Raw genomic sequence first — 27821 nt, forward strand, 5'->3', positions numbered from 1 at the left:
TGGGGCCTTTTAACCAGTTTTTTTTTTTTTTTTTTGCTAAGTCATTGGGGTGACTTGTGCATGCAGCCTAATTCCACACACAGAGCAATCGCTCTATTCTTATCAACCTTCCACAGTCTATGAAGCCCTTAGTGTGCTTCTGGCCTTTGCCACAAACATGAGGTTCAAATTCCCTCTCATAGCCATTGGCCTGGAGGTTGCCATGATTGTTTTATATGGATTATTTGTTCAGTATGAAACAGAGCAGAAAAATGTCCAGCAGCTCAATACCACCAAGCCATCAGACACGGACAGATTCCTCGAGTTGTATCCTTGTAAGTAGACAATAGACTTCTTATTTTATGTTTTTGGGTTCCTCGGGTTCTCAGAAAGTATAATCATTAAATACTGCAGCCATCTGAGCTCCATAGTTGAGTTCCTGGTAGAATTATGTGATAGTTATAGGTGCTAAGGGTAGTATATGTTTCTGCTATGGCATATGGTCTTCTGTCTGTGTTTGGGTAGGTCTGTGTGTGTTAAAATTTCAGATCAAGATGCTGAAAATTAAAATAATTGTCAATTTTTGTGGGGCCTCCCTCCTGTTAAATGAGTTTATTTCTCCCTATAATGGATCACTAGTTCTGCAAGGTATAAAAAAAATCACCCCCTAAAAGAGAGGAGATGTTTAGGATGATGTAGGAAGTCAATGGAGTTGTATTTGAAAAGGAAGTCTTTAGGGTTTTATAATATTCTGAGAGGAACACAGTTTGTGATGGAAATTATATATTAGATGGAGAAGAAAAGTGTGATAACCTATGCATATTTTAAAAGAAAAATCCTTTTCTAGGAATGGTGACTGAGGGAAGGAAGGATTTCATTTTCAAGTTTGGAAGGGCAGGCTATAAAACATTTAACATAATAACAATGACTGCAATTTACAAAGTGCTTATGATGAGCTTGGCACATTCATTACCTCATTAATCAGGGAGGGAGGGAGTAGTACATACATGTTATGTTTATTGTTGTTTTTTTTTTAGTGAGGCTCAAAAAATTTTTAAATTTTAAAAATTAAAATAGTAGCAATATTAATTATTATAATTTTATAGCTAGGTTTACAGCTTCTTAAGAATAATCTGATATATGTTTTTTCATTCCCAGAGCTGTTTGAGGCAGTCTATAAAATCATTATCCTCATGTAGAAATTATGACCTAGAAGTGCTAAGTGGCCAAAGTGCACAATTACAAGAGCAGAAGACCATAGGTCAGAGACTCAGACCCAAGTCCAGTTCTCTTTACACTACATAGATGATACACACACATTTAGATGGTACAAAAATGCCACAGCAATAAATAAAGCAAGTAGGGAAACAAATGTATCTGGGTAAGGGGGGATGACCTTTCAGCCTTTCCCAACCAGGGTTATATGGGAATACTAAATCCTCATACCCCAAGGCATCTATGCATGTAGTGAGCTGACTTCTCCTAGGCACCTAGAATGGTACTAATCCTGTGCCATCTTTGGGAGAATTCAGAAAAGTCACCTAAATAATTTTTCTTTTTCTTTGGTTTAGATAAGAAACCTGGTTGAGAAAGGCAGTTAACTGACAGTCTGGAAAGTTCTTTCTGATAAAAAGCAACCTTTAAACAGAACTAAAAGAAGCAAGAAAGTGAATTACATAGATACAGGTGGAAGAGCATTTTATTTGGAAGAAACAGCAAGTGCAAAGGCCCTGGGGTATTTAACATATATCATGAGCAAATGTGGAGAATATAAGAGAAGTAGTCAAGGCATGAGGGGCTGGGTGCTGCCAGGACTTGTAGGTCATTATGTCCATATTGTTTTTATTCTGAGTAAGTTGAGAAGCCATTGGAGGACTTGAAGGAAGGAATATGATGTAGTATGTTTTAAATGGAGCCCTCTAGCTGTTAAGTGGAGAACAGATTGTAGGGAACAAAGGGGTTAATCAGGAAGACATATTAGCAAGGTCAATTCAGTAATCAAGGAGAGAAATGATAGAAACGTGACCAAGGCAGTGATGTAGGAAGCAGGGAGAAATGATCAAATGCTGGCAATGATCTGAAAGTATAGCTAACATGATGTTGTGATATATCAGTTATGTGGAACATGAAAAAAAGAGAGCAACCAAAAATGATATCCAGGGCTGGATCCTTTTCTACTTTTTAAAGACATGTTAAATCATGGCTGCCAATAGTAGTGATGATTAACTATATTGTATATGAAATCAACAAAAGTTTCTTCCTTACAGTCAACCTGCACACATACAGAAACAGCACCATGACCTCTTTCCCCACCCATAAGGGCAGTGAAGCTGGGATAGGGTTGGGGGCTAGGGATAATTCAGCTGTAGCAGGCCACTGGGTGCCCAGAAGAAGGGTATTAAGAGAAAAATAAAGTGAAATTTTACATGGAAGTCAACCTTCCTCCATTCAAAATGTTCATAATCCAGTCTATATAGAATTAAAAGTTCTCTCTCCTGTAAGGCAGCTCTCAAAAACTAAAACTCAGGCTAGTAGTGGTCTTCCAGTTCAACTGCATTATCCCTGGTTGAAAATATTTTGTAGAATAACCTGACAAACTATTATAGCTATACATTAAATATACGTAATATTTGTTATATATAAATATTCTGCTTTTTTACATTTCAAAGAATTGACTTACACAAAACTTAACAACAGAAGTCAATGGAGAGCAGATTATTAATATTCCACTAAGAGGAAACAATATTCAAGTCAAATCAACAAACACCTCTTGATTCTTCTCTATTCCTATGCACTGTGCCAAGGCAGGGACTCAAGCATAGAGAAGCCTTGGTTCCTGTCAAAGGAGCTCTCAGTTTATTGTAACAGTTCTCAATTGCAGGGTGGCATAACATAAGTTTTTCACAAATAAGTAGGCCATTAATTTATTTTTTAAGTAAATTAAAACAGATAAATGTTTATTCCTATAATATCATCCCTCTCACTGATTTGCATTCTGATATGCTTTCTGGAACAGTGAAGAAAAAGAATGATGCTACACAACCCTGGGCACAGCCAGGGAACTCTGTGGCACACCTGAATATTATGTTTCATACCATGAATGACTCCAGAGATACTCATTTGAGAAACTAGGTCTACCCTATGACTTTTGCCTTCCAAGGAACCTAGCAAAGTATCAGTCACTCTACTGAAGCAAATAATCTGACAAGGGCTGAAAGCTCAACCATGACTGCCAGCTAATCGTGCTAACATGTAAACTGTCTAAAGAACACTAGAACTTAAGGAGAAAGCCCTTTGAAAATACTTTACCTGATATTAGAGATTCTACAAATATCTAAAGAACATTAAAGCCATATCAACAAACGTTTTTACTCTGTATATTAAAGTCCACTGTTGAGTCTTGCACTTTGAATAGATCTTTGCCCATGTGTGATTTTGTAGTATTTGAAAAATATTAGTTCAGTGAGTTGTGTAAATCTTCTATATGTTAGTATATTTCATCATACCCTATCAAAAATCCCATCTCACCAGAAAATCTTGTTGAGGTATTGGAAAGTTATTAAGCTCATGGTGGCAAATGCAAATTTCCCCAAATTCTAATTTTTGCTTAAAAACTCAAATTTTATCAATAGTAACAAATAATAGCCATTGTTTGCATTGAAACAGTGGACGTACTGCATTCATATTTTAGAAAATGTCTGCCAAGTACTCAAGTCTGAAAAACCATAGTTTATCTGTCAGTCATTCTTGCAAGTAAAACAGAGTTACATGAAAAAGGTGCTCATATATCTTACAATTCAAACAATCACACAAGTGTTTTTTCTCTTGAGATAACCATAACACTTCAGAAACAGTGACAGTGCTTTATGTGTATTTGTATTTCAGCATACTGATTCATGCAGAACAGTAAAAAGACATTTATGAGAGTGGCAATAATTAATAAAATTAATAATTTTTACTGCTTCATCAAGGAATTCTTAATTGAGATTGCCTTTTCACTCCTGCAAGTATGTTGTGGTGGAAACTGCCATGAATACTAGTACAGTTGGGTGCCACTGATTTGATTCATGCTAAGGCACCAGCAGTTTTACATACAATTACTTTTGCATCATCTATGGAAATATCACATAGTGCAAAAAGCAAATAGTACCTCAGGATTATCACGAAAATAGTTTTAACTTCTCAGACTTCCTGAAAGGGTCTCTAGGATCTCTAGAGGTCTGAGGGTCACACTTCAAAAATCAGAACCTGTAGGTAAACTGGAAACAAATCTATAAAGTGCTAAAAATTATTTTATGAATTTCCACACTAGCATAGGGTTTGGGTACAATGATTTATTTTTGAAATATACATTTAAAAATTTGTCTCCATAGTTATTCAGATATCACTAGTCCTTTTATCATCAAAAGACTCAGCAAACCTAGATATATATTATAGGAAAGGAGTAACTAATTTGCACAATGTGAACAACTCCTAGGAAATTGCTTGCTGCCATTCTAAATATTACCTGGGATTGTTACAATGCTTGAATTAACATACTGTAGTATGTGAGCTAACACACCGAAATATTTTCTTAAAAAAGGATTCAGAGCCATAGAAATATTCCATAAAAGAAGCATAGGGAGAAATAAAGAAAAAACTCTCATTTACAGAAGAATACCAACTAATAAATATAAAAGACCCCAAAAGAGTAACATATATAGAACTTAAAAACTGTGCTATTACCAATGTAACAATTGGTTTCAGCAAGGATCATCAATGAACACTAAAATCACTGGGTAAAAGCTTTTGGAGAAAAGGAAATTCTCATGTCTCAAACTTCACTCCAGAGAGTACTTGTTTCTTACAAAGAGAAAAAGGTACATTCATTCCAGAGAAATCTGGCAGCACAGTCTTCCCTAAGTGATCAAACTTAGTATCTCCAGTATTGGGACAGACAAATTATGTGCCTCTTGATGTGATGTAATGGGAAGTACATAATATCACCTGTATAATATTCTTGCAAAAATGTTTAGTCTTATTCTAATCAGGGTGAAACAATCAAGCAATCTAGATTGTGGGGCATTCTACATAAAAGACAAAACAACAACAAAAACAAAACCATGTGGGGGAACCACCCCAAATTAAAGGCATCTAAAGACACACAACAAACAAAGGGAATGCCTAATGATCCTGACATGGTATCAAAAAATTCTATAAGAAGATAGTTGGGGACAGTTGAAGAAATTTGAATGCAAATTCTATATTAGATAATAATGTATCAATGTTATGTTTCTTGGATGTGATAATGGTTTTGTGGTTTACAGGAAAATGTCCCTTTGCTTAGGAGATTCACGCTACAGAGAAAGAGCACATGCAAATATGGACAATATTAATAACTGATAATCTATGTGCATATAGGTATTGATTATACTATTTTTCTATGATTTGAAATACATCAAAATAAAATATTTGAGTTGGGGGAGAGAAGATACCACTCCCAGAATATCATCCTTTGAGAAAAGATGAGTTCAGAATACAACCCCAATGTTTCAAAAGACTGGAACTTGCTGGGGCAAATATGTGTGGTAAATTTACCTTGTCAGCTCTGAAACCATTAGCAAACAAAACAAGGAAGCCAACCAATCTCTAATTGGAGAATGGACTGAGCATTTTTTTCACTACTTGATCTAGAAATATAATTTTTCTGAATAGGAGCTCCATAATCCCAATTGGATGAACTTGCAGTGGCCCTCACCAGGGATGCATTTAATCATGTGGGACTGAAGCATTTTATGAACAGATATGGGTGCCAGACTCTCTGCTGCATTCAAACTACCTTATGATTTCTGTCTTCAGACTTGCATTCACTTTTTCCTGAAAGAGTGCCTGGCTGACATTGTTTGTTCAAGAACCTATTTGAATAAATGAAGCAGACAAACACAAAAACACAATGAAACAGTATGACAATATTACACCTTGTCCAGTAATATTGTGCAGAGAATCTAGTTCTTGAAGGGTGTCTAGAAACTGGTCATGCAAAGAGGTATACGCAGCACACATATATAAGAAATAGAAAAAAAGGAGGGTTTGTTTCACTTTACTTTAGTGGTAGAGCATGAGTTGGAATGATCAGATGGATTTTAAACATGCTGAGTTCTCAGGGATTACAAGTTATCCTATTGGATGATAAACGTGGAAGTAAAATAGAAAAATAATAATAAAATCAAACAAACCATGCTACGCTAATGAAAGGGACTGGTGATGTTGATGATGATGATATCGATGATGATGACAATGATAATACAGGCTCTAGATCCCAACCTCAAATTCAAATCCTTTTTAAGAAGCAAAAATTTAGCACAAACTTTAAATAATAACAAAAGTTACTGTTAATGAATGTTTGATGTGTCCCAGGGACTATATTAACTCTGCATTCATCAGTTATTCCTCAAAACAACCCTTAGTATAGATGTTAAGAAGAAACACCTATTATGAAGTTGGGATTTAGAGAAATTACACAATTTGCCTATGGTCAAATGTTTAGTAAGTGACAGAGTCCAGTGGGATTCCAACCCTAGCACAAAAAATCTGTACTTTAACCTTACATAGTAATGGCTGTGTTGCTTATCAGGTAAGAATTTATTCTACACCTGTCTCCATGTACCCATAATCTTCAACAGATTTGCAAAAATACGTTTTGGCCCCCCACTGGTATCAGTCAGCTTTAAAAGGTCAAAAATATACTATTTGTAGGATAATAAGTTTCCTCGGTGAAAACAATAAGATGAGTGCTATTAATTCCCTGTATTCTGAACAAATTGCAGAGTTAAAAGCAATTGCTGAAGGCCACAGATAAGGCAATGTGGGATTAAAGTGAGGCATCATATATTAGATGATTCATTTCTTTAAGATGCCGATGAAATGGGGTTTTCAGTATATCATCAACTAATAGTAAAAGAAACAGGGTGACTATTTGAAAATGGTTAAAAATTATGGCATACTTTAAGATTGAACCTGAATATGATCATCCTCTTAATACATATCAACACTAAAACATGAAGTCTCACTGAGTCTTATACATGCACCAGAGTTTTACACGTTAATTCAGTAAGTATTTATTTAGCACACACACTGTCCCAGGTACTGGACATGTTAGGAGAGCAATAAAACAAAGTCCCTGACCTCATGGAACCTTATGAGGTAGGATTATTCCAACCTTACAGATGTTGTTACCCGAGGGCACACAGCTAGTAAATAACTCAAATGAAATATGAATTACTAGCTGTCATAGAGCTAAAGCAGTGACCCAATCAGTGTGAGGCTTCCCTAAAATGTCTAGGGCACAAACTCATCTCAGCCAGGGAGACTGGAACTGTAAGAATACTGTAAGATTTTAATACCTTGAGATTTCTCCACTTTTATATCCCCATTTGTTTTCTGTTTAGCAATTTTCAAGAAACACTTGAAATAAAAACTGTTTCCAGCAGTAAGAGTCAAGGAAAAACTGGGAAAGTGGGGCTCTCCCCCTTCTATCTTGACTCAAAACAGAATGTGAAATTTGCTATGCTAGTGGGCAGAAATTATTAGGTGTATCCAAGCAGCATTTTCTCCTTTCCTCTAGAATTTTTAAAGAAAAGGAAAGTTCTATAGCATGCTGAATCCTTAAAGGCATCATTTGATTTAGACCAGGATTTCTGAACGGTGGTACATTAACACTTTGAACCAGATAATTCTCTGGGGAGCTGTCCTGTGCAGTTTGGGTTATTTGGCAACATCCCTGGCCTCTATCCACTAAATAACAGCAACACCTTCCTCCTGCCCTCCAGTGGTGACAACAAAACATGTCTCCAAGACATTGCCAACTGTTCTCTATGGGTGAAAATCGCCCCCAGTTGAGAATCTCCAACTTAAACTTTAGGGCTTGGTAATCCTTAAATCTGTTGGAAGACTTCCCAAAAACTCAAACTACAAAAGGAATCCCCCTCTTTTTTTTCTTAAAGAAAGGATTACCTTGGTCCTTTAATAACAGAGCCTTGCACCACAAAATTAAACTCATGGTCATCTCTCGGCCCCCATCCCACACTCACAGATTCTAAGAGCAGAATGAAAGATAACACATAATCCTAATTGTTTGTAAACCTTTATCCATACTTTTTATACAGAATTATGATGTCAAATGCTTTAACAACTTTCTAAGCTCTCCTTAGCAACTTAACTAACAGATGAGGTTCTTAAGCCCCCTTGTGGTGAAAAGCAATAACAAGAATTAGAGCAGAGGGGGAAAAAAAAACATTAGAGGATAGTTAATACATTCTTCCTGTCATATAAAATGCCTGGTTTCCTTTCAAACAGGGAGTGGGAAACAATCTGAAGAATTATTATAAAAGTTGTTACAAAGTTAGATAAAACAACTTTTTAAAACAATTGATTACTGCACACTTCAAAATGTGTGGATCATAAGAGGAACAAGAGTACTTTAATATAAAAGAATGTTTAAGAAAATAACTTGGTGAAATGAAAAAAAAAGTGAAGTCCGTAAAACTGAGTTCTTATTTTTATTCTAGCTTTGTGATTATAAACAAAACACCTAACTTCTCTGAGTCTTAGTGTCCTAATCTAAAAATAAAAAAGTGCAAAAATAAAACAAATGGTACACGTAGGAGAGAATTTGGACTTCATCTAATCCAAAACTTCCTTTAAAGAGAAGTAAAACTGAGTCCCAGAGAGGTTTAGTAAAATCATAGCTAGTAAGTAAAAGTCTGACCGCACAGGAAGCTCTGAAGCCAGGATTCAGTGTGGTCCTTTCATGAGGCAAGGGGGAAATTGTGTGAATCAGTCATTGGATGTAGGCTGTCCGTGGGAAGGGGTGTGACCTTGAGCAAAACAAGGACAACTCCCAGAGAGGACTGAGAGCTGAGGACTGTCATCTGGCAGCACTCTTAACAGCCTAGGTAAATGAGAGGAAGAAGTCTTTTAATCCTGATGGGGAGACTGGCAGTGCATCACCGTGTCCACTACTGTGGACAGGCCTGGGTGGGGTGCCATAGCTTCCCACCATCAAATACACTGTTTCCCGAGGCTGATGGTAGAACAGAGCAGAGAGGAGCCAATAGATAGTAACACATCTCTGAATGTCTGGGAGGCCAAAACTCTACCTTGTTTGTCTCTGCACCCCTACAGCTGACAATCTAATGCAGGAAATGGACATTTTGTGAGTTAATTAACTATTACAGTGAGATGCACTTTAAATATATGCTAATACAATGAATGGAGACATCAGTGGAGTCAGCCTGGAATTCAAATCTTGAATCCACCTTTTGGACAAATTAACTGGCCTTTCTGTCTCTTTCCTCTGGTGGTATTTTCTAGGTGTGCCCTCCCTCCTTCCTATTTCCACTTAAACCTCTGGCCACAATGGATTATGCTAATTCAACACTAAATGTTTTCTTTTCTCTTTCTTGTATTGTATTTGTTCCCAGTTTGATCTCAATTTGCTCTGTATATCTATTAGACTGGACCTATGAAATTGCCTATAGTTGACCATTTTCAACCTGTTAAAAATGGCAGTTTCATATGGTTCAACCAAGTATATGTCTCACCAAGTAAACTGTAAATTTCTTGAGGGAATAATACATGTTTTCATAATCTCGCATTTGATCATCCATTTTATTTGTACAGTGCTTTATGCATACAAATCCTTCCACATGGGTTATCCCACTTGGAGTAACCCTGTGAAATAAGGCCTTTTCAAATCCTGCAGATGAGAACACTGAAGCTCATAGACAATAAGTGATTTGTCCAAGATCACATAATTATGTGCTAGAATTGGGGAACCAAAGCCCAAGTCTTCTGATACCAACTCAAGTATTGTTCCTTCAAGAGGACAAAAACCCTTCCTCACATTTGTTTGGTGTTTCATGGTTTACAAAGTGCTAACAAAGACATTATCTCATTTGACTGAAACAATGATTCATGAAGTTTCCAAGACTGGGATGTTCTCGCCATTTTAGAGGGAGCCCATGACTCATTAATTTGCTCATTCATCCATCAAACTTTTATTGCCTCTTCTCCTACATACAGGCCAGCATACCAAATTCAGGGGAGCAAAAAAATAAATATAACCTGATGTTTTTATCAGGAAACTCACAATCTAATGCAGGAAATATGCATTTTGTCAATTAATTAACTATTGCAGTGAGATGCACTTTAAATACATTCTAATACGGTGTGACTAATGCTAAAGCAGAGGTATATATAAAAAACTGTATGAAAGACAAGAAACATTTACCTTTCCCTGATAGTTTTGGGAAAGACTGCAAGAAAAGGTAACACGTTAACTGTGCTTTGCAAAGGTTACCTCGGATGGAAAGTAATGAAAGGCACACCAGGAGAAGACTCGAATACAGAATTCCTTGCTCAAGGCGTCATGGTTGATAAGTTGCCACACCGGTATTAGAACCCAGTCTTTTGCCCCCAAATTAATATTTTCCTTTTGCAGCATTTTATACTGGGTAGCATTTAATAAATGGGATACACTATGATGCAACACCTTCTTAGTGTTCTCCTAATACAGCTTTTTTTTTTCCTCTGCTCTTTTCCAGTGTTCCAAAATGTGCACGTCATGGTATTCTTTGGGTTTGGCTTTCTCATGACCTTCCTGAAGAAATATGGCTTTGGCAGTGTAGGCATCAACCTACTCATTGCTGCCCTTGGCCTCCAGTGGGGAACGATTGCACAGGGGGTCCTGCACAGCCATGGACAGAAAATTCATATTGGAATTAAAAGGTGAGCATCCCTTATTTCCAATCATTGTATTTTCAGAGCAATTGTTTCTCTGCTTAGTCCCTTGTTTTTTGGGCTCGGAACTGGCTGGCAAACTGCCTCCGTTTGGCAACAGAAGGTTGTCAATAGCCAAGGATCTAAATCAATGCCTTGCTCCACTGAGCTGCACCATATATTCATGCCCTTGACATCTCTGGTTTGAGTCTAAGGATGCAAGAAATCCTCTTTCATAAAATAATTATTTCTTCCTTCTCAGCTACAGAAAAAAAAAATCCCCTTTTAGTTATTTTTCTGAGATTGTTTTTGAAACATAAATATTCTTGTTGTATAACAGACTATCACTCTAGGAAAAAATTCATTTATCAGATTTAAAAAATAGGAAAGATCCTAAAAAAGAGATAAAGGACAGTTAAATTAAAATAAAGAAAACGTTTAGAGTGACTAAGGAGTATATGGTGAAGGGAAGAGAAGAGGGACAAAGAAATGGGAGGGGAAAAGAGTAGTCCTGGGCAAAGCCTACTGGAACTGATGCGGAGAGGGGTCTTGCTCTGTGGCTAAGATGATGTTATCATTCATTATAGCTCATAGTTTTATTTCAGGTGTGCATTATTCTTCATTTTATTCTTTCTTTTTCCATCAGCATGATAAATGCAGACTTCAGCACAGTCACAGTTTTGATTTCTTTTGGAGCTGTCTTGGGAAAAACGAGTCCAATCCAAATGCTAATTATGACGATTATAGAAATTGCTGTCTTCACTGGCAATGAATATCTTGTTGGTGAGATATTTAAGGTAAGGCTTAGTGGATTTATGTTTACGAATCTTTGGGCATCAGTTCAGTCCACAATGCAGACTGAGTGCCCACTCTATGCAGAGACAAATCCCTGCTTGATGCCAGGGCTTAAAGTTTGGTGGGAGTGATTCCATAGAAAGTAATAATAATGGTCATCATTTATGGAGTGCCAAACTGCCTATTGTAAACCGGCGTTTTACAAACATTCTATTATTTCATCTTCCCACCAACACTCCAGGATAGGTATTATTACTGTTACCATTTATACACAAAGAAGCTGATTAGCACAGACATTAGATGACTTTCCTGAGTCTGGATTGAAACTGAGATTTTTCTACCTTGCAATTCTTTTTATAACACTGGAGTAATAAATTCCTTTTTATATTTCAACTACTAGGTGAATAGCCTTTTATATGTTTCTGTCAAGGGCCAGAACAAATTTCTTCTCCCCTGTGAAAATCTCATTGATTCTTCCATATATAGAATACTTCTAGGCATTCTCCAGTATTTTGCTTACTCCTCTATTAAACATTTAATTTTAAAAATATATATTTTTAACAATTTTCTACATGTCATGTGTTGGTGAATTATTGATGAACAAAATAGTCATTGTACCTAAATTTATAGAGCTTACAGTCTAGTGGGTTAGTCAGAAATAAAACAGTCCTGGTCAGGCACAAAATAAAGAAAACTGGGCCAAATATCTACATTGCAACCTAAAGAATGACGTAAAATACTTTTCGTCAAATGAATCCTGTACCTCAGCTGGGTTTTGTGTCATTATATAGAAAGTGGGGGGAAAATGGGAAAAAATCTGGCTTTTTAAATCTTCAAGTCTTTAGTTGCAATTAAGTGAGCTTTGAACATGCAATGTCAAGTGAATGCAAATGATTTTTATTTAGTATCAAGTGCAGTATATAATATTTTCACTGAGAATCTCCCCAACCAGGAGAAATAACCTAACATGTATTGATTTCCCAATAAGGACTTTACACTCTATAAACGTAGGCACATCTAAGTCTCATCACATTAGATGGACCATATTTCCCCATTCTTCAGAACCTAAGGTTCAGAATTTAGTAACTTGTCCAAATTCATACAACAAGGAAGTACCAGACATAGGACTGAAAGCCAATTCCGCATGGCTCCAAAGCTTATACGGTTTCTATATTTTACTTCCCTGTTTTATTCCCCTTTCTCCTACATATTTTCCTCCTCTCCTTTTTTTAAAGTTTAAAACCAATGAAGCAGCTCTTTCATTGACTTTCTTCTAGTAGTGAGACTCAGTTTCATCTCTGTTTACATGAATGTTGTTTTGTCCCCTTCAGGCTTCTGATATTGGGGCATCAATGACAATCCATGCCTTTGGGGCCTATTTTGGCTTGGCTGTAGCAGGCGTCTTATATCGATCTAGCCTGAGAAGGGGGCATGAAAATGAAGAATCTGTGTACCACTCAGACTTGTTTGCAATGATTGGTGAGTACAGATAAACTTGCCTGATTCTTATCTATTTGGACATGCACAAGGGAAGGTTAACTTCAACACAGGTGTAAATATGTTCCAGGAACATCCTTGGAATACTACTTTTATTTATGCTAGCTTGATGCTCCTCTTTTTCCCCTAAATCTTAGATCATTAAGTTTAAAAGCAAAGAAGACTCAGTGCCAAAGGCACATTGCCTTTCCTGGCCTGTCTTCCATATTCAGAAATAATAACCCTTTCTGTGGTTTACTGCAGGGACTCTTTTCCTATGGATATTTTGGCCCAGCTTTAATTCTGCCATTGCTGAAGCTGGAGACAAACAGCACAGGGCCATCATGAATACATATTTCTCTCTTGCTGCCTGTGTGCTCACAGCCTTTGCATTCTCCAGCCTTGTGGAGCACCGAGGCAAGCTCAACATGGTAAGTGCCACATTAAATCCTGTGGAAATTTCACCTAACAGCACTGACAGTTGCTTGGCTGAGTCAGGCATAATCTGCATTATTGCTGAGATACGAGGACAAACCACAACACTTGGAGAATATCTTGAAAATAAGAAAAATGATTCATTCATTCATTTGTTCATCAAATTAGTACTCCAGCAAATTAAAAAGCATTCTCCATTTCCTTAGGCTTCAGCCCACCTGCACACAGCCAGACAATAAAAACTCCTTTCGATGGGGAAAAAAAAAAAAGCATTCTCAAGTAATTACTGTCTAAGAGGGAATATAGCCAGGTAAAAATCAAAGATGTGAGGCATAGTCCATTAATGATAGAACAAACTGTCCCCAAATTCTTAAAAAATCTTCTTTAAGAAACAGTACTTTCCAAGAGTAGAAAAAGAGAGAGGGGTGGTACAAATTGATTCTATTCTTTGTACTACATATATTCCTCCCAAAGAAATAACAACTAAATGCAAGGTGGGAGTCTAGACAGGATCCTGGAAAAGAAAAAGGATAATAGTGGAAAAATTGATAAAATTTGAGCAAGGCCTTTAGTTAATAGTATCATACCAATGCTACTTTCTTTGTCTTGGTTCTATGGTTAAGTAAGACGTTAACCTTGGGGGTATCTGGGTGTGGGATATATGGAAACTATCTGTAGAATTCTTGCATCTTTTATGTAAGTCTAAAATAGTTCAAAATAAAAAGATGAAAAAAAAAATTCCTTTCAAGTTAGTATTCTAAGTTTCTTGCCCATGAGCTAGAGAAATGAAAGTGAAGAAGGAATAGTCCTCAGACCAACCACATCCCTTTTCTAACGTGGGGGAGGAAAAGGATACCGTAATTTATTTTTTAAGCATGGCTAAAAATTGTCAGGAGAGACAACTGAAAACAATGAAAACAAAAATCACACATGCACATCTCAGTGGTTCTCTTTTTTTTTTTTTTTTTTTTTTTTTTTTGAAGTAGCATTATGAACGCTTTTTTAATGACAACAGATGGCAATTTTATACAAATTACAGGCTAGAGCATAACAAATACAAAATCCATTCAGATAATGTTTAGAAAAGCATTGTTTACAAAGGTAAATCTGATTCAAGTGGCTAAAGAACTCAAGCCCCCCATTTTGATAATTACACATGGCTTCAAACGTGGCGCATCTAAATCCTTCTCCTAGTCAGGGCGCTATTCAGTACTACAGCATAGTCAACAACTCTAGTGATTTAGTTTCTAACACTTTTAGCATCGATGTCAAGAGAACATCTCGTAACAGGTTCACTAGGCAAAACTCAAAGGAGAATGTGTGAACGTTCTTTGCAAATTGTAAGGTGCTGTGCAGATGTTGTTAGCTATTGCTATTATTACTGTTCAGTGAGATTTCACTGAACTCGGGAAAAAGGAAGACTAGTCCGTATAACTGACAAATATGACTTATAGAACATCTCAAAAGGAACGCAGATATTAAGTACATGCAGCATCAAAACAGCAAGGAAAGGTTGGCCAGAAGTGATGTTAAGTAGAGGAATTCTGGACCATTTTAATGACTATATAAAAGATAAGCTAGTCATAGATTACATGTAATATTTAGCATTAGATTCCCAAAGTCTCTGAAAATAATTTATTTCTTAAGGTGATCCTTTGCCCCTGCAAAAAGGAAAAAGAAATCTTGACAAGTTATTAATGTGCTGCTTCAGCCCAGCTCTTGTAAATTTATCTTGAATTGAAGAGTCAAGTCTGAATACAGTCGTACTACTTTGTGGAATACACAGAGGACTCGACAGCAGAGACGTCTGCTGCTGACCTAAGACCAGCAAATAACTCTCTGCTATAGCTAAAACATTTACAAAACAGGCCTGGTAACAGTGTACAACTGCACTTGAGCATAAATAAAACAACAGACATGAACTTGTCTGTAGGCAGGAAATACACAGCAGATAAATTTAAAATATAATTTAAATCCTTTGTTTCATGTACCTTCAGCTTTAATCTTTCCTTGGGTATGCCTTGTTTGTTTAGCTGTTTTTACTGGTCCCCTTGGGTAACCTAGCTGTATATGTAAAATTTATATGAAATTGGAAAATAAATGGGAAAGAAGTCAATCAGTTGTTTCTTTCGGCAAGGCTGATGAGATTTTTATGATGAAAACATTCTATTTCAATTATTACTATGTATTTCTGTTAGAGTCCCATGAGGCCTGACAACGGGTATTAATGGGAGGTTGAGATTTCATCAGAAACCATTCAAAACCGGATTCTACTATTACATACAAAATGACATCCATTTGAAGAGCTAATGACATCAGATGCATTCCACAGTAGACATTTTGTTTTTCAGCACAATGGGGAAGAAGGATTACATTTTGGACAGGCAAAATGGGAAGTGAGGAAAGTGGTGTGTTACAGTAAATGGTGTTAAATCAGTAGCATGTACTGAAACTTCAGGTTACATTTCCTAACTAAGGTTATCCCTTACAATCGGCTGGAAAATAAAAGTGAATATATTCCTTACTTAAAACACTGATAAGGGCTCAAACTGTAGCTTTCCTTTCTATACATCATGAAATATGTACATCATGCAAGAGGAAACCAGTGAAACACCTTGAAAAATAAATCTATTTGTCAAATACCACGTTATTTAATATAATTAAGACTAGCAGCAAACTAACTGGTTTGAAAATAAGCCTATTTTGTAATAACTCTAAATATCTACCCTAGTATATGATTCTAACTTTAAAACACTTGGTACTTTTTACCAAGAGGAAATAACAACTGCTTTTGCATGTATCCCTGGTTTAAATACTTGCAGAAAAATACCTACAGCATTTTCTACTCAGCAAATGTCTGAAACCAAACAAAATATTACAACACTGGACATCAGTATTTTACAAATAGAATATAACATGCCAAATGTATAAGAAAAACCTTGGTGTTATACAAAAAAAAAAATTAGATGGACAACAATTTTAAGTACGACAAGGCATCTAAACAGAGGACCGTTTAGAAATCTACCACACAATACCCAGATTCAAACATCATTATATTAAAATTGCAGCCTTTTTTTAAAAAACACTTTACTTTTAGAATAACTGCTTTAAGGAGACATTTAAACTGTAGATAATATTTAACAATAAGCAAGAATAAAAAATGTTCCTACAATAATCATACTCATCTTTTATTTTTCTCAACAATTAAACAAACACAAATGCCTACTTGGCTTTTATGCCTAATCATTTTTCCCTTCTGTTAGTCCAGTTCTGCAATCTTAAAAATGATAAGGATGAACAAATAAATGGGTAATGGAAAACACTTAGGCAAGGGCCACTGTACTAAGATTATTAATAACAGGAAGTTTGAATAATGAGATGTCTAGTTACAAGATTAAGGTAGAGAGTGCTTCTTAAGAAAATGTCAAAGTAATCACTTGTCTGAAAATTGCAAATAGCTGTCAGGTAAAGCTGGCAGAATTTGAACTTAAACCGAAGTGCTAGTGTACAATGAACTAGCATTTCTGAAAATTGCAAGTAACTATAGGTAATGTTGGCAGAATTTGAACTTAAACCAAAGTGTTAGTGTTAATTAAACGGCCTTCAAAACTGCGCATGGGACATAAAATGAAATAGAGGTTCTCTACCTCTAGGCTGCAAAATTATGGGAAACTTTAACTTTCTTCATATTTTAATATGTATTTTTCCATTTTTTTTACAGTGAACATATATTATGGTTTTGTAATAGGAAAGAAAACAAACATTTTGGGGGGTTGTTTTTAGATTGCACACAATATGAACAAATGGCTGGAAAAAATACTAAGGATTCTAAAATAAAATCACAGGTTTTTGCTTTTTATTTCACCTGGAAAGGACCTTATCTGGGATAAAATTTAGTTCTGATTAATAAGACTACTACATCAGAAATCCCAAATGATGAAAATAATCTATTTTGAGGATTGTTTACACTCCCTAACTATGCAAAAATGAATTCACATTTAAATGCAAATTCCTATCACATATATTACAACAAAAAAAAACAGGAAAAATTAAGATTTTTAAATAGAGTTTACGCAGACCTTGTAATTACAGCCTAATGTCACTGATGAATGACAGAGCAAAGCATATCATTAACAAGTTGCTCTGAAAAGCACAAAGCTTGCCTGCATAGGGCCTTTGGGGAGCAGGCTGACTGCCCGAGTGGTGAGCACCTGGCTTTGCTCTCTGTATCCTTAAGGAAACCGAGTCCTCTTAAATGAATGTAGATAATTTAGTTTAGCTTTCCCATTAAATAATGTAATGAAAGACTCCTACTGATTAGGGAATCACATTTCATGTGAAACTCGTTGGTGGCGTTCAGATTAATCCCAGTGTCTACAATTTAAGCAACTTTCCATGGGAAATAAAAACCAAAAATCTGGTGATCATGATAGTTAAGCAAAGTGTTCCAGCACAAAACGAAGCTTAGACTTCCTTCACTGTGTAGATTTCAATATCTCTAGAGGAGTGTCACTCAAAACCAACTCTAAGACAAAATGCTATAAAACAGTTTTTGTTGTAAAAATAATCAAATTCTTCCCAGAATTTTGTGTAACTAATTTCACAGACTTGTTGGTAACTAATTTAACTTTTCCATGTTCTTGTTTGCAAAGGAGATTGTTATAGTTAAAATTGATTATACAAACCATTGCATTAGAAGGCTCAACATTTGCACCAAACATGACTCCATAAGACTGATTTTAACATGTTCTTTCAATTTTTTATTCAAATTATCAGTGCCCCCAGAAGCATTTACCATTTCAAAAAGCAATTTAATGTTATCAAAAGGTAATATTCACTTTAATCCTGTTTGCCTTCCCGCCACTGCCGTGAGCCTTCATTCCAGGCCACGTACACAAAGAGGGCCAGCACCACGTGGACGGCAACCACTGCAACAATAGCAGCATAAAAATAGCTGTCCCTATTAGACATCCCCAAGGCGCCTTCAAATACGTAAGATTTAGTCGTGAAATATAACCCAATAGGAACAGTGATCATTAAAGCAGTGAAGAACAGGAGCGTCTTCAGGGTAGATGCTAATGAACTTTCAGTTCTGAACTCGGGCGGCTGCAGTGCGTTCAACGCCGCCTTATCAAAACGCTCCATGGCGTCGCCGCGCCCGCAGCAGGCGCTCGGCGGCGGCGGCAGCGGCGGCGGGCAGTGGTTCTCTTTTAAAAGTGCTGATAACTTCTTCTTTAGGCAGAACAGACAGAATATATTTTTGGGAGAAATTCTGGTAAACCGAAATCAGTTCTGTGTTCCTCCATCCTCAAATGTTCTCAGTACAGTGGCACCTGAATAAGCTGCTCTCTTTCTTATACAATATGTAGCACTTCAAAGCTTCTACATTCCCTCTTTGAATATTGGAATATCATACTCAACAAAGCACACAGCAGCCATAGGCCTCTTTTGGTTCACAATAAGCACAAATGGGGTCCAAGAAGAGTATAAATAGGCAAAACACTTCTAGGATATTCGCTCTGTAGGCTCCTACCCTACTACTGCAACTTCTCCCTTTGATTTCCTCGCATCCCTCCTGCTCCTTGTCATATCAGCCTGATTATGTATCCACTACCAAGGAACCCTGGGAAAAAAGATATCTGCCTTGGTGTGTCAGGATGCCACGGCAAATACCACCCAACCGGCTAGCTTAAATGATGGGAATTTATTCACTCAGTTTTGAGGCTAGAAGAAGTCTAAAATTGAGGTGTCAGCAAAGCGATGCTTTCTGCTCAAAGTCTGTAACATTCTGCGCCCAGCTGCCAGCGATGCTTCGAGTTGCAAGCTTGTATCCACTGCCTCCCATTAGAAGGCAACGCCCTCGTCTTCCTCTTCGGCTTTCCGTTGACTTCCGGCTTCCAGCGACTTCCGGTTTCTAGCCCCCGCCACATGGCTTTCCCTATGTCTAAATTTCTTCTGCTTATAAAGGACTTCAGCAATCGGGATAAAGGCCCACTCTCACTCACATTCAGTTGGCCATACCTTAACTAAATTAAATCTTCAAGAGATCCTATTCACAATGGGTATACGCCCACAGGAATGGGGGCTAAGATTAAGAACATGTCTAAATTGGAGTACATAATTCAATCCACCACAATATCCAAATGTTAACTTATTTGTATGTAAGAGAGGCCTTCTGTAGAGAAAAAAAAAAATAAAAAATTAAAAAAAAAACAAAACCGGTAACCCTTTGAAGTGAAGAAAGTGCCATGGGGTCCCCGATCTATAGATCCCCCTCACCAACTCTCCAGCCTCCGCCCTCACCCCCCACCTGTCCTTCAGCGCTCTGCTTCAATTCAGCTCACCTCATTCATGTTCTGTCCTTCACACAGGTGCACATTCAGAATGCCACCCTTGCTGGAGGAGTTGCTGTGGGCACTTGTGCAGACATGGCAATTCACCCGTTTGGTTCTATGATCATTGGTAGCATCGCGGGAATTGTCTGTGTGGTTGGGTTCAAGATCCTGACTGTAAGTATGACGGATGCTCTGAGTCCAACTTTGAATCTCTTCACAAAGAATTTTCTCATCTCCCACTAGCAGAACAAAGCTGTGAAGTTTTCTTTTATAAACACCTCTTCTTGTTTGGTGGTCATTTATCTTCCTTTCAGAAATACGGCTCCTATTTCAGTGATCCAACATTTTCTACTCTTTTCTGGGTGCAGGAAAGAATCTGGTATCAGTTATTCATAACACCAGAAATTGAATATTACGTCCTTGTTAACCTCGGGCAATTTCACTAAAGTTTTAACGTCATTGTTTGTTTTGGATAAGTGGTGGGTTCCCTTTTTAACAGAATTTAAGAGATGGTCAGTAGGTGAGAAGGAGTGAAACCTGAAATCACTCACCTTCAAACCCATCTGTTAAAGACTGCAATGGGCAGTTTTTCCACCAGTGTGTTCAGAATCTTTGACTTGAGTTTCAAAATCTGATGAGAGAATTGGCTGCAGATAAAATTATTCCTCCACAGATAAAATTATTCCTCCACAGTAATTTTACTCTCAGTTGTGGACCTCAGTGTATCTATTAAAGTAATAAACCTTTCTCTTTTCAAAATTTTAGCCACTTTTTGCTACTAAACTGAGGATTCAAGACACATGTGGAGTCCATAACCTACACGGTTTACCAGGCATCATAGGAGGCCTTGCAAGCATTGTGGCAATAGCCATGGGAGCATCTAACACGTGAGTGAAAGAATGGGTTTTCCTGACCCAGGGTTGGAATGATGCTTTCTCTCACTTTTTGAGACACCCAGTGATGGGACAGCTTTATTTTTTGCCAGTGATGGGACAGCTTTATTTTTTGCAGCCCAGGCCACTGTTCAGAAGTGTTGTCCTTACTGGAGCCAACAAGATGCAACTGAGAGAACGGAGTTGTGTGGGAAGCAGCGTATTAACTGACGTTGTTACTGTTCTTTTAACATCAACAATGTTAATTTAAATTTCTTTACCATAGACTACTGTCTCCTACTTGATAGGCAGTTTGATAATCACAGTCAGATTGAAGCTTGCTTGGTCTTTTCCTTGATCCCACCAAAATGGAGGAGGAGGCATAAGTGAATGAGCTAAACAGTTATTTGCATCCAAACAAAGTAGATTGAGGTAGCACAGTGTGGAAAACAGTCGGGTCTATGAAGTCCAGAAGCCTAGCATAAAGCCCCAACTGTGCTACTCACTAGTTACAGACAAGTCACTAGTTACAGACAAGTCACTCAACCCATCTGGTTCCCAGATTCTTTTTCTGTAAAATGAAAGGTTCGGACTGTTTCTTTTCTAAGATCCATTCTAGTTCTAACAGACCTAGATTCTTCCCAAAGAGAGGATAAAGTGTTTGTTTAAATGGCAAGAGGAATAACAATCCAGTAAAATCCAGAAGAATGGAAGTGTTGCAATAAGCCATCTCTTGTCCCTTTTAGGCAACCAGGCATGAACAATCTGATAAGAATTCATCCATGCAAAAGAGTTAGGTGGATGATAGAGTCCAGATCACTCAGGGAGCAAGTACTGAAGTATCAGAATGCTTAATTTTTAAAGCAAATGAAGGCATGAAAAAAAGATGAGTGTGTGTTTAAAAATGTCTCAGGGTGACCACTGGCTCAAGTTATATGATTTGAAAGGAAAAAGTTTCTCTGAGAAGATTTTAGCAGATTAAAATTTAACCCAGTTGAGACAAGTAGTAAAAATAGTAGAAAAGCCTGCTTTATCATATTTTACACTGAATAGGAAGTTTGTCACTCTTCCATGTGTATAGTTGACCCATTTCTACTATGTGTTTTCTTTTTTAACCATTCTGCAAATTCAAAGGACTACCCCACTGAGAAATGTCCACATTTTCTTTTGGTTTTCTCCAGGACCTAACAGGTTGAACAGAGATCCAACACAAAAGTATTTTAATACTTTAAGCATGATGGAATCATGTGTCAATGAGGTCAACTCCTAAATGTTATTATGTGCACACACTCTGCAAACACTCAAAGTATTGCTTCATAGATGCACTAAAACATGTCTGGCTATCACAGGCTGGGCTTCACTGGGTGTCCAGACTCTGGATAGATTCCATGGTTGAGGGTCCAGTCTTTGGATGTGCAGTTCTAGCAGCACCTTCTCAATACACTCAAGGAGCCTTGTAAGGCTCATTCACGTGGGTGAAACTCACACATCTCTGACACCTGAAAAAATAGCCAGGACTATTTATTCATATGGGTCTATGCAGAAAATTAAAATACAAATCTGGTTTCTTGGTGAGCCCAGAAAAGGAAGAAGTTAAGATTCTTAAGGAAGATTTTTGAAAATCATGGTAGCCTAACTCTAATTTTTGCAAATCATGATAGCCTAACTCTAATAATGCTGTTAACAATTTTGTTTAACCCAGTGTTTTCCAAACCTATTTGGCCTTGCTATACTTTTTATCAAAGAAATCTATTAACACCTTGTAAATTGTCTTGTCAGTTTCTGGACTAGGACACGAAAAGGCAGTTTACAAAAGAAGAAAATCAAATGAATAAATATATATTACATATTCAACCTCATTAGTAATCAAAGAAATACAAATTGAGGCAATGTTACCAGTTTTTCACTTATCAAATTGATAAGTATTAAATGAATAATAATATTGAGTGGTGAATAAAATAGAGAAATGGGGATATAAATTGGTATAATTTTCTGTTTGGAAAAGCCCTTAAAACGTATAAAACTTTCACTTAATAATATCTTTTCTAGATAGAATTATTTTAGAGAAATAATTGGACAAGTCCACAAGCATGTTTATAAGAGATATGTTCTCACAGCATTTTTAAAATATGAAACACTAGAAACAATATAAATATCCAGCCTATAGGACTATAATTACAGTATGTTTGTATGGTATAATACTCTGCAGCAACTGAAATTATTATACATTTCTATATTTACTGATATTAAAGGACACTTAGGATCATATTTTATGGGAAAAGCTGTATTATAGTCTGCATTTATTCAAATGCATATTTATATTTTACTTTTTTATAGTGGTAGAATTCAAGGGCTATTAAGATTTTTTCCTATTATATCTTCATTTCTGTTTTCTAATATTTCTACAATGCTCAGTTGTTACTTGTGCAAGGTTTTATACAGTAGAAAAAATTTAAACCCTTCAAATAAGGGATGAAAGAAGTATGACTCTAATACATTTTCTCCCTTAGATTATGAGGCTGAACACCAGCAAACTCATTTTCCAATTGTTTGCTTTTCTGGACTCACTCATCACTTTTCAACAACTATTCATTGATTGTTTTCTGTGAGTCTGGCACTGTGCTGTAATCAGTGGAGTCTCCCACGTTCCTGGTTCATTTGTCACTCCTATAACACCTTGATACATTTCAAGAGTCTTTTATTGTGTTCTTTTATCCCCAAAATGGTGAGATATTTTTACTCATTTTATTTTAGCATAGTTAATTCCAGTTAACATATAAAGATTTACTTTAATATCTTCAGTAAGCCATCTCTACAATATATGCTGAAATGAGCATTGCTTAGAAAGCCTTGGTCTAGGCAGAAAACGAGATTAACTTTTCTGACATTATTGGTAGATTTTGAATTTCATTGTAATTGTTTCTTCTGGATGATGCAAGGAGAGATGGAAGCCCATATTTGTTTTGTACATCACTCTGTCCTCAGTGCCTAGAAGAGAAGCTGTCACAGAGCTAGTACTCAATAAATATTTCTTGAATGAATCAAAATGGAGATCACACCTGGTACCACATTTTTTACAGTACTACACCCTTTTAATGAAGTTCTTCTTATTCCCAAGGATACATAAAAAGATGCTTCTTGATTAAATGCTTTTATGAATTTTTAACACTGCTCAAGAAATCAGTGAAAATTAAAATGTGAAAGAAAAGGAAAATTTCGATGTTTATATGCTTGTTGGTGTGTAATGCTGCACTTTGTCCTGAAGATGGCAGACCGCCATGTTCACAGGAGGTGAACTTTGTTCGCTGGTCCAAAAAAAGCAACATGATTCTTTTTCCTTTGGCTTCCTAGGTATTCCATCGCCATGCAGGCAGCTGCACTAGGTTCTTCCATTGGAACAGCAGTTGTCGGAGGGCTGATTACAGGTCAGCATCAAAAAGTAAACATTTCCCTGCACCCCATGCTCTCAGCATAATAGATGATTAATAAATGTGTCACTTGATAAATTCTAAGATTTAAGCATGTAAGCTCAAGGGGTTGATTTTATAGCAGTAATTTTTTAAAAATAAGCTTTCTTTTTAGGGCAGTTTTAGGTTTACTGAAGCAGTATTTTAATTACTATACAAGTAGATTTTTCTTTTCAGCATCATAATATGTCTCATTTTTCCCCCACCTTCACAGGTTTAATTCTGAAGTTACCCATCTGGGGACAGCCACCTGACGAGAACTGCTTTGATGATTCTGTTTATTGGGAGGTACTATACAGTGTTCTAAACAAGGATGTAAATGATGATACACTAGAGAAATTGGGCTCACCTCAAGCTTAGATGTCTGTGTGGGATCCATGTGATGAAATTGGATAGGCTCCCTATTTACATATACATTACGTATTTACAATGTGTCTAGCCAGATAACATCAGAAGTGATAGTATTTTCCAAAACAGAAACTAGGTTTTAAAAAAAAGATGGAATTTAAGTGGCAAATGCCCTTCCACTCCTCTGAGAGCAATTAAAAATCTCTTCATAAAAATAATAGGAATCTTGGGCAATGGTGTGAGATTTTAAACTATACGTAAAAGCAGACAAAAGCAGATGGAGTACAGTAGGTTGAAACATCTCACTGAGTTCTCATCAAGAGGTTGGTATTATCACAGATGTTCTATGAGCAGCAAATCATCAGCCTTTTCTGGTCCTCCAGTTTCTGCTTCTTCATCCCAATGACATTTTCTCTGAAATTATTTTCTACAAAATGTAAGAGTGACAGATGTTTGGGTGGTTCAGCAGGGTTTTCAATGAGAACAGGTTTGAGAAAGAGGGAATGTGTGTGGGATAAATATTTTAGTTCTTTAATTTTTCCCTACTTCAAACAGTTTTTATTCTCAGCTCTTTCTAAGCTTGGATAATAATTCTAGAAAATACCTTTGTTTCAATAGTAACCTCTCACAGGCCCAGTGGGAGAAACCATAAAGTGTCCCAATCTTGTTTTCTTTAAAGGTCCCTCAGAGAGATCACAACAATCACTTCCATGGACATGGCAACCACAACCAATTGGAACCTGAGGTCTAAATACCATGCCAGTGTACCAGTTTCCTTGCCCATCATTTAGAATAAGTGTAAATAAACAAAAATGCTGCATGCAGAGAGAAGATGAACCAAGATGGACAGACCTCAGGCCCCAAATGACCAGTGTAAAAGTATCTTTACTTCTGGTGATATCTCTTGATAGTCAGTGACTGTTTAGTTGAAGGGGTGCAACTCATAAAATAGATGGTCTAATTCATTGTATCTAGGGCTCCCAGAGCATTCTTGCCAGAAGGTAGGTACAGGGTGATCATTCTTTATATATTTTTGTGTTTTTACCAATAGAGATTGGTTTACATTAATATTTTCTGATCATGTCAATTTATTAATGTAGATACTACGCCTTCAATCCTATAGCTTATAAAACTGAAACCAATGAAACAACAATATATGTAAGAAATCTATGTAAGAAAAACGAAAAAGAGAATGTTTCTATATATACAACAGTAATATGATTGTTTTCGGTAGAACTTTATTGATTTTAAAATGACCTAGTTCGTAATGTTATGTCTTCACTTGAATATTCTTATGCTTAATTCCTTTTGCATGTTTACTATTTACAAGAAGAATTCAAACACTTTCAGATAAAAATTTAGTTTTTACAAATTTTAATGAATTAAATATAATAATAAAATAAAGCATTAGTCTTCGGTTTTCCTTTTTTGTGACAAACACATACACTCAAATGTTCCTCGTATTAGTCGATACGCAATCCAAATAAATTGTTACTTATCACATATTTACTAAGAAAAATCAAGTTAAAGTTTCTTATGATGTAGGATAAATTTTAAAGAACTCCATTTCAGAAAAGCCAAGGGACAAACACATAAAACCATTTCCAAGGAAATCAATGAACCTTTTTTTTTTAAATCTCTCTCTGGAATATTTAAGATTTTTCTTCTGTAACATGGAGTACTAAAATCTTGCCAGGTCGTGCCTTGGTATGAAGAAGGAAATCAGCCTTTCCGTAATTAATAGAACTTTGCTAAAACTTAAAAATTAAACTTCAAAATTACAACTAACAGTAGATTATTTAATATTTTACTCTCCCAGAAAAATAGTATAATTCATTTTCAGATCTTAATATTTTACTAGACAAACAGGTAACTTCTTCCAAATGTACATTGGAACTTTTTCAAATAGACTTTTTGAAGTATACTGACATATAAACACAAATTGCAGTCTCTACTCTCCTACTGATCATTAAAAAAAATTGTGTTCACTATCAGGGTGTTCCAAGCACCCCCTCCCCTTCCTTTGCTGATCATAAGGCCAATTTTGGAGGATCTTGGGTGTACTTAGGTATCAAAGCCTATTATTTTGATGTGCTTAGGAACTCGGTTGCAATGATCACCAACTCCTAGCTTGTAGACACTCTCCTTCTGCCTTAGCAGTGCAATTCTTATAAACAGTAAAGTCTTATTTTTAAATTTGAGTTAGTGGTCTTTTTCCACAATAGTACCTGTCTTTTTTCATCTATCCTGTCTGGGATTTAGTGAAGGATTTTAATATGAAGATTTGAGTCTTTCTTCTGCTCAGGTAAGTATCCTTCTATTATTTAATAATTTCCTCTCCTCCCTCCGTACCTTTTTCTTCTAGCACTCCTGTTATTCACATGGAAGGTCTGCTGGATCTGTTACCCAGATCTAGTATCTTCCTCATCTTTATTTCATTGGTCTTAACAAAATTATCTGCTCTTTCAGTTAATCTATTGATTTTGTTTGTTTGTTTGAGTACCATAGTTCATTTCTTAGATCCAGCAACGCTGTGTGTGTGTGCACTCATGAGCATGCCTGTGCATGTGCCATGCTAGAATCTCCTTAAAGGCTTTTATAATTATGTTTGGGGAAGGGGAGGCACTGTTAATGTTCAAACCCAAGTTCAAAGTCTAGCCCAGTTCTATCAACACTTAAATAACATTGTTTATTTATACCTTGTCTGTTCCAAAAAAAAAAAAAAATTAAGATGGCAAATGATACTATTTAGGTTAAATGTCTTATTTGATTAAAAATCCCAAACTCTGCTTGGGTGATCTGTTTAAAGAAGCTTTTGTTATTCTTTGTTCAAATCTAAATCTGAAAAATTGCCCATAATTATTAACTGCAATTCCAGACAGTTTGTTGAAAGCTGAGATAATTTTCAGGCTTTCCTAGCCTTTATATCAACCAGCAGTTTTATTGCACAAGGTAAGAGAACTCTGATGATTATGGAGGACTTCTCCAAAAGCTCTGTTTTATTAGAAACCACTTATTTTGTGTGTTCTCTTGATTCTCCTCACTCTTAGAGTTAGGATTCCAAGGTATATAGTCATTTACTTTTGACTATTGACTGAGAGTTAAGTTCCAGCTGCTAAAGTACCTAGATCTTAGGTTCCTTCCTTTTTCCAGCCACAAAATCCAGTCTTTTACATCTACTGACCTTAGCTTTTATCCTGGCCTTATTTTTTTTAATGCAATTTTATTGAGATGTATTGACAGACCAGATAATCATCCAAAGTGTACAATCAGTGGTTCATGGTATGATCACATAGTAGTGCATTCAGCACCACAATCAATTTTTGAGCACTTTCATTACTAAAATAAAATAAAAT

The 27821-nt window shown here is 36.3% G+C and overlaps 2 protein-coding genes across 2 annotated transcripts; one reads left to right on the top strand and one right to left on the bottom strand.

Annotated features, from left to right (window-relative positions):
• Positions 1-118: 118 nt before the first annotated feature.
• RHAG (Rh associated glycoprotein) lies at positions 119-25853 on the top strand. The gene is made up of 10 exons (XM_037844163.1): positions 119-314; positions 10563-10746; positions 11384-11534; positions 12864-13011; positions 13273-13439; positions 19815-19952; positions 20544-20665; positions 24002-24075; positions 24332-24405; positions 25145-25853. Exons 1-10 carry the CDS (start codon positions 158-160, stop codon positions 25214-25216), a joined length of 1287 nt encoding a protein of 428 aa, XP_037700091.1. The 5' UTR covers positions 119-157; the 3' UTR covers positions 25217-25853.
• On the bottom strand, positions 18181-18640 carry LOC119540121 (vacuolar ATPase assembly integral membrane protein VMA21). Its single transcript, XM_037844165.1, has one exon. It carries the CDS (start codon positions 18586-18588, stop codon positions 18283-18285), a length of 306 nt encoding a protein of 101 aa, XP_037700093.1. The 5' UTR covers positions 18589-18640; the 3' UTR covers positions 18181-18282.
• Positions 25854-27821: the final 1968 nt, after the last annotated feature.

Source organism: Choloepus didactylus, chromosome 7 (assembly GCF_015220235.1).
Source record: "Choloepus didactylus isolate mChoDid1 chromosome 7, mChoDid1.pri, whole genome shotgun sequence".
Lineage (NCBI taxonomy): Eukaryota > Metazoa > Chordata > Mammalia > Pilosa > Megalonychidae > Choloepus > Choloepus didactylus.

What these genes read in the sequence shown, in the direction of transcription:
- LOC119540121 (XM_037844165.1), bottom strand. Translation starts at nt 18,588, where the DNA reads ATGGAGCGTTTTGATAAGGCGGCGTTGAACGCACTGCAGCCGCCCGAG.
- RHAG (XM_037844163.1), top strand. Translation starts at nt 158, where the DNA reads ATGAGGTTCAAATTCCCTCTCATAGCCATTGGCCTGGAGGTTGCCATG. An exon ending in ATTCCTCGAGTTGTATCCTT is followed by an intron (nt 315 to 10,562) that starts GTAAGTAGACAA and finishes GCTCTTTTCCAG; the next exon opens with TGTTCCAAAATGTGCACGTC. An exon ending in TTGGGTTCAAGATCCTGACT is followed by an intron (nt 19,953 to 20,543) that starts GTAAGTATGACG and finishes TCAAAATTTTAG; the next exon opens with CCACTTTTTGCTACTAAACT.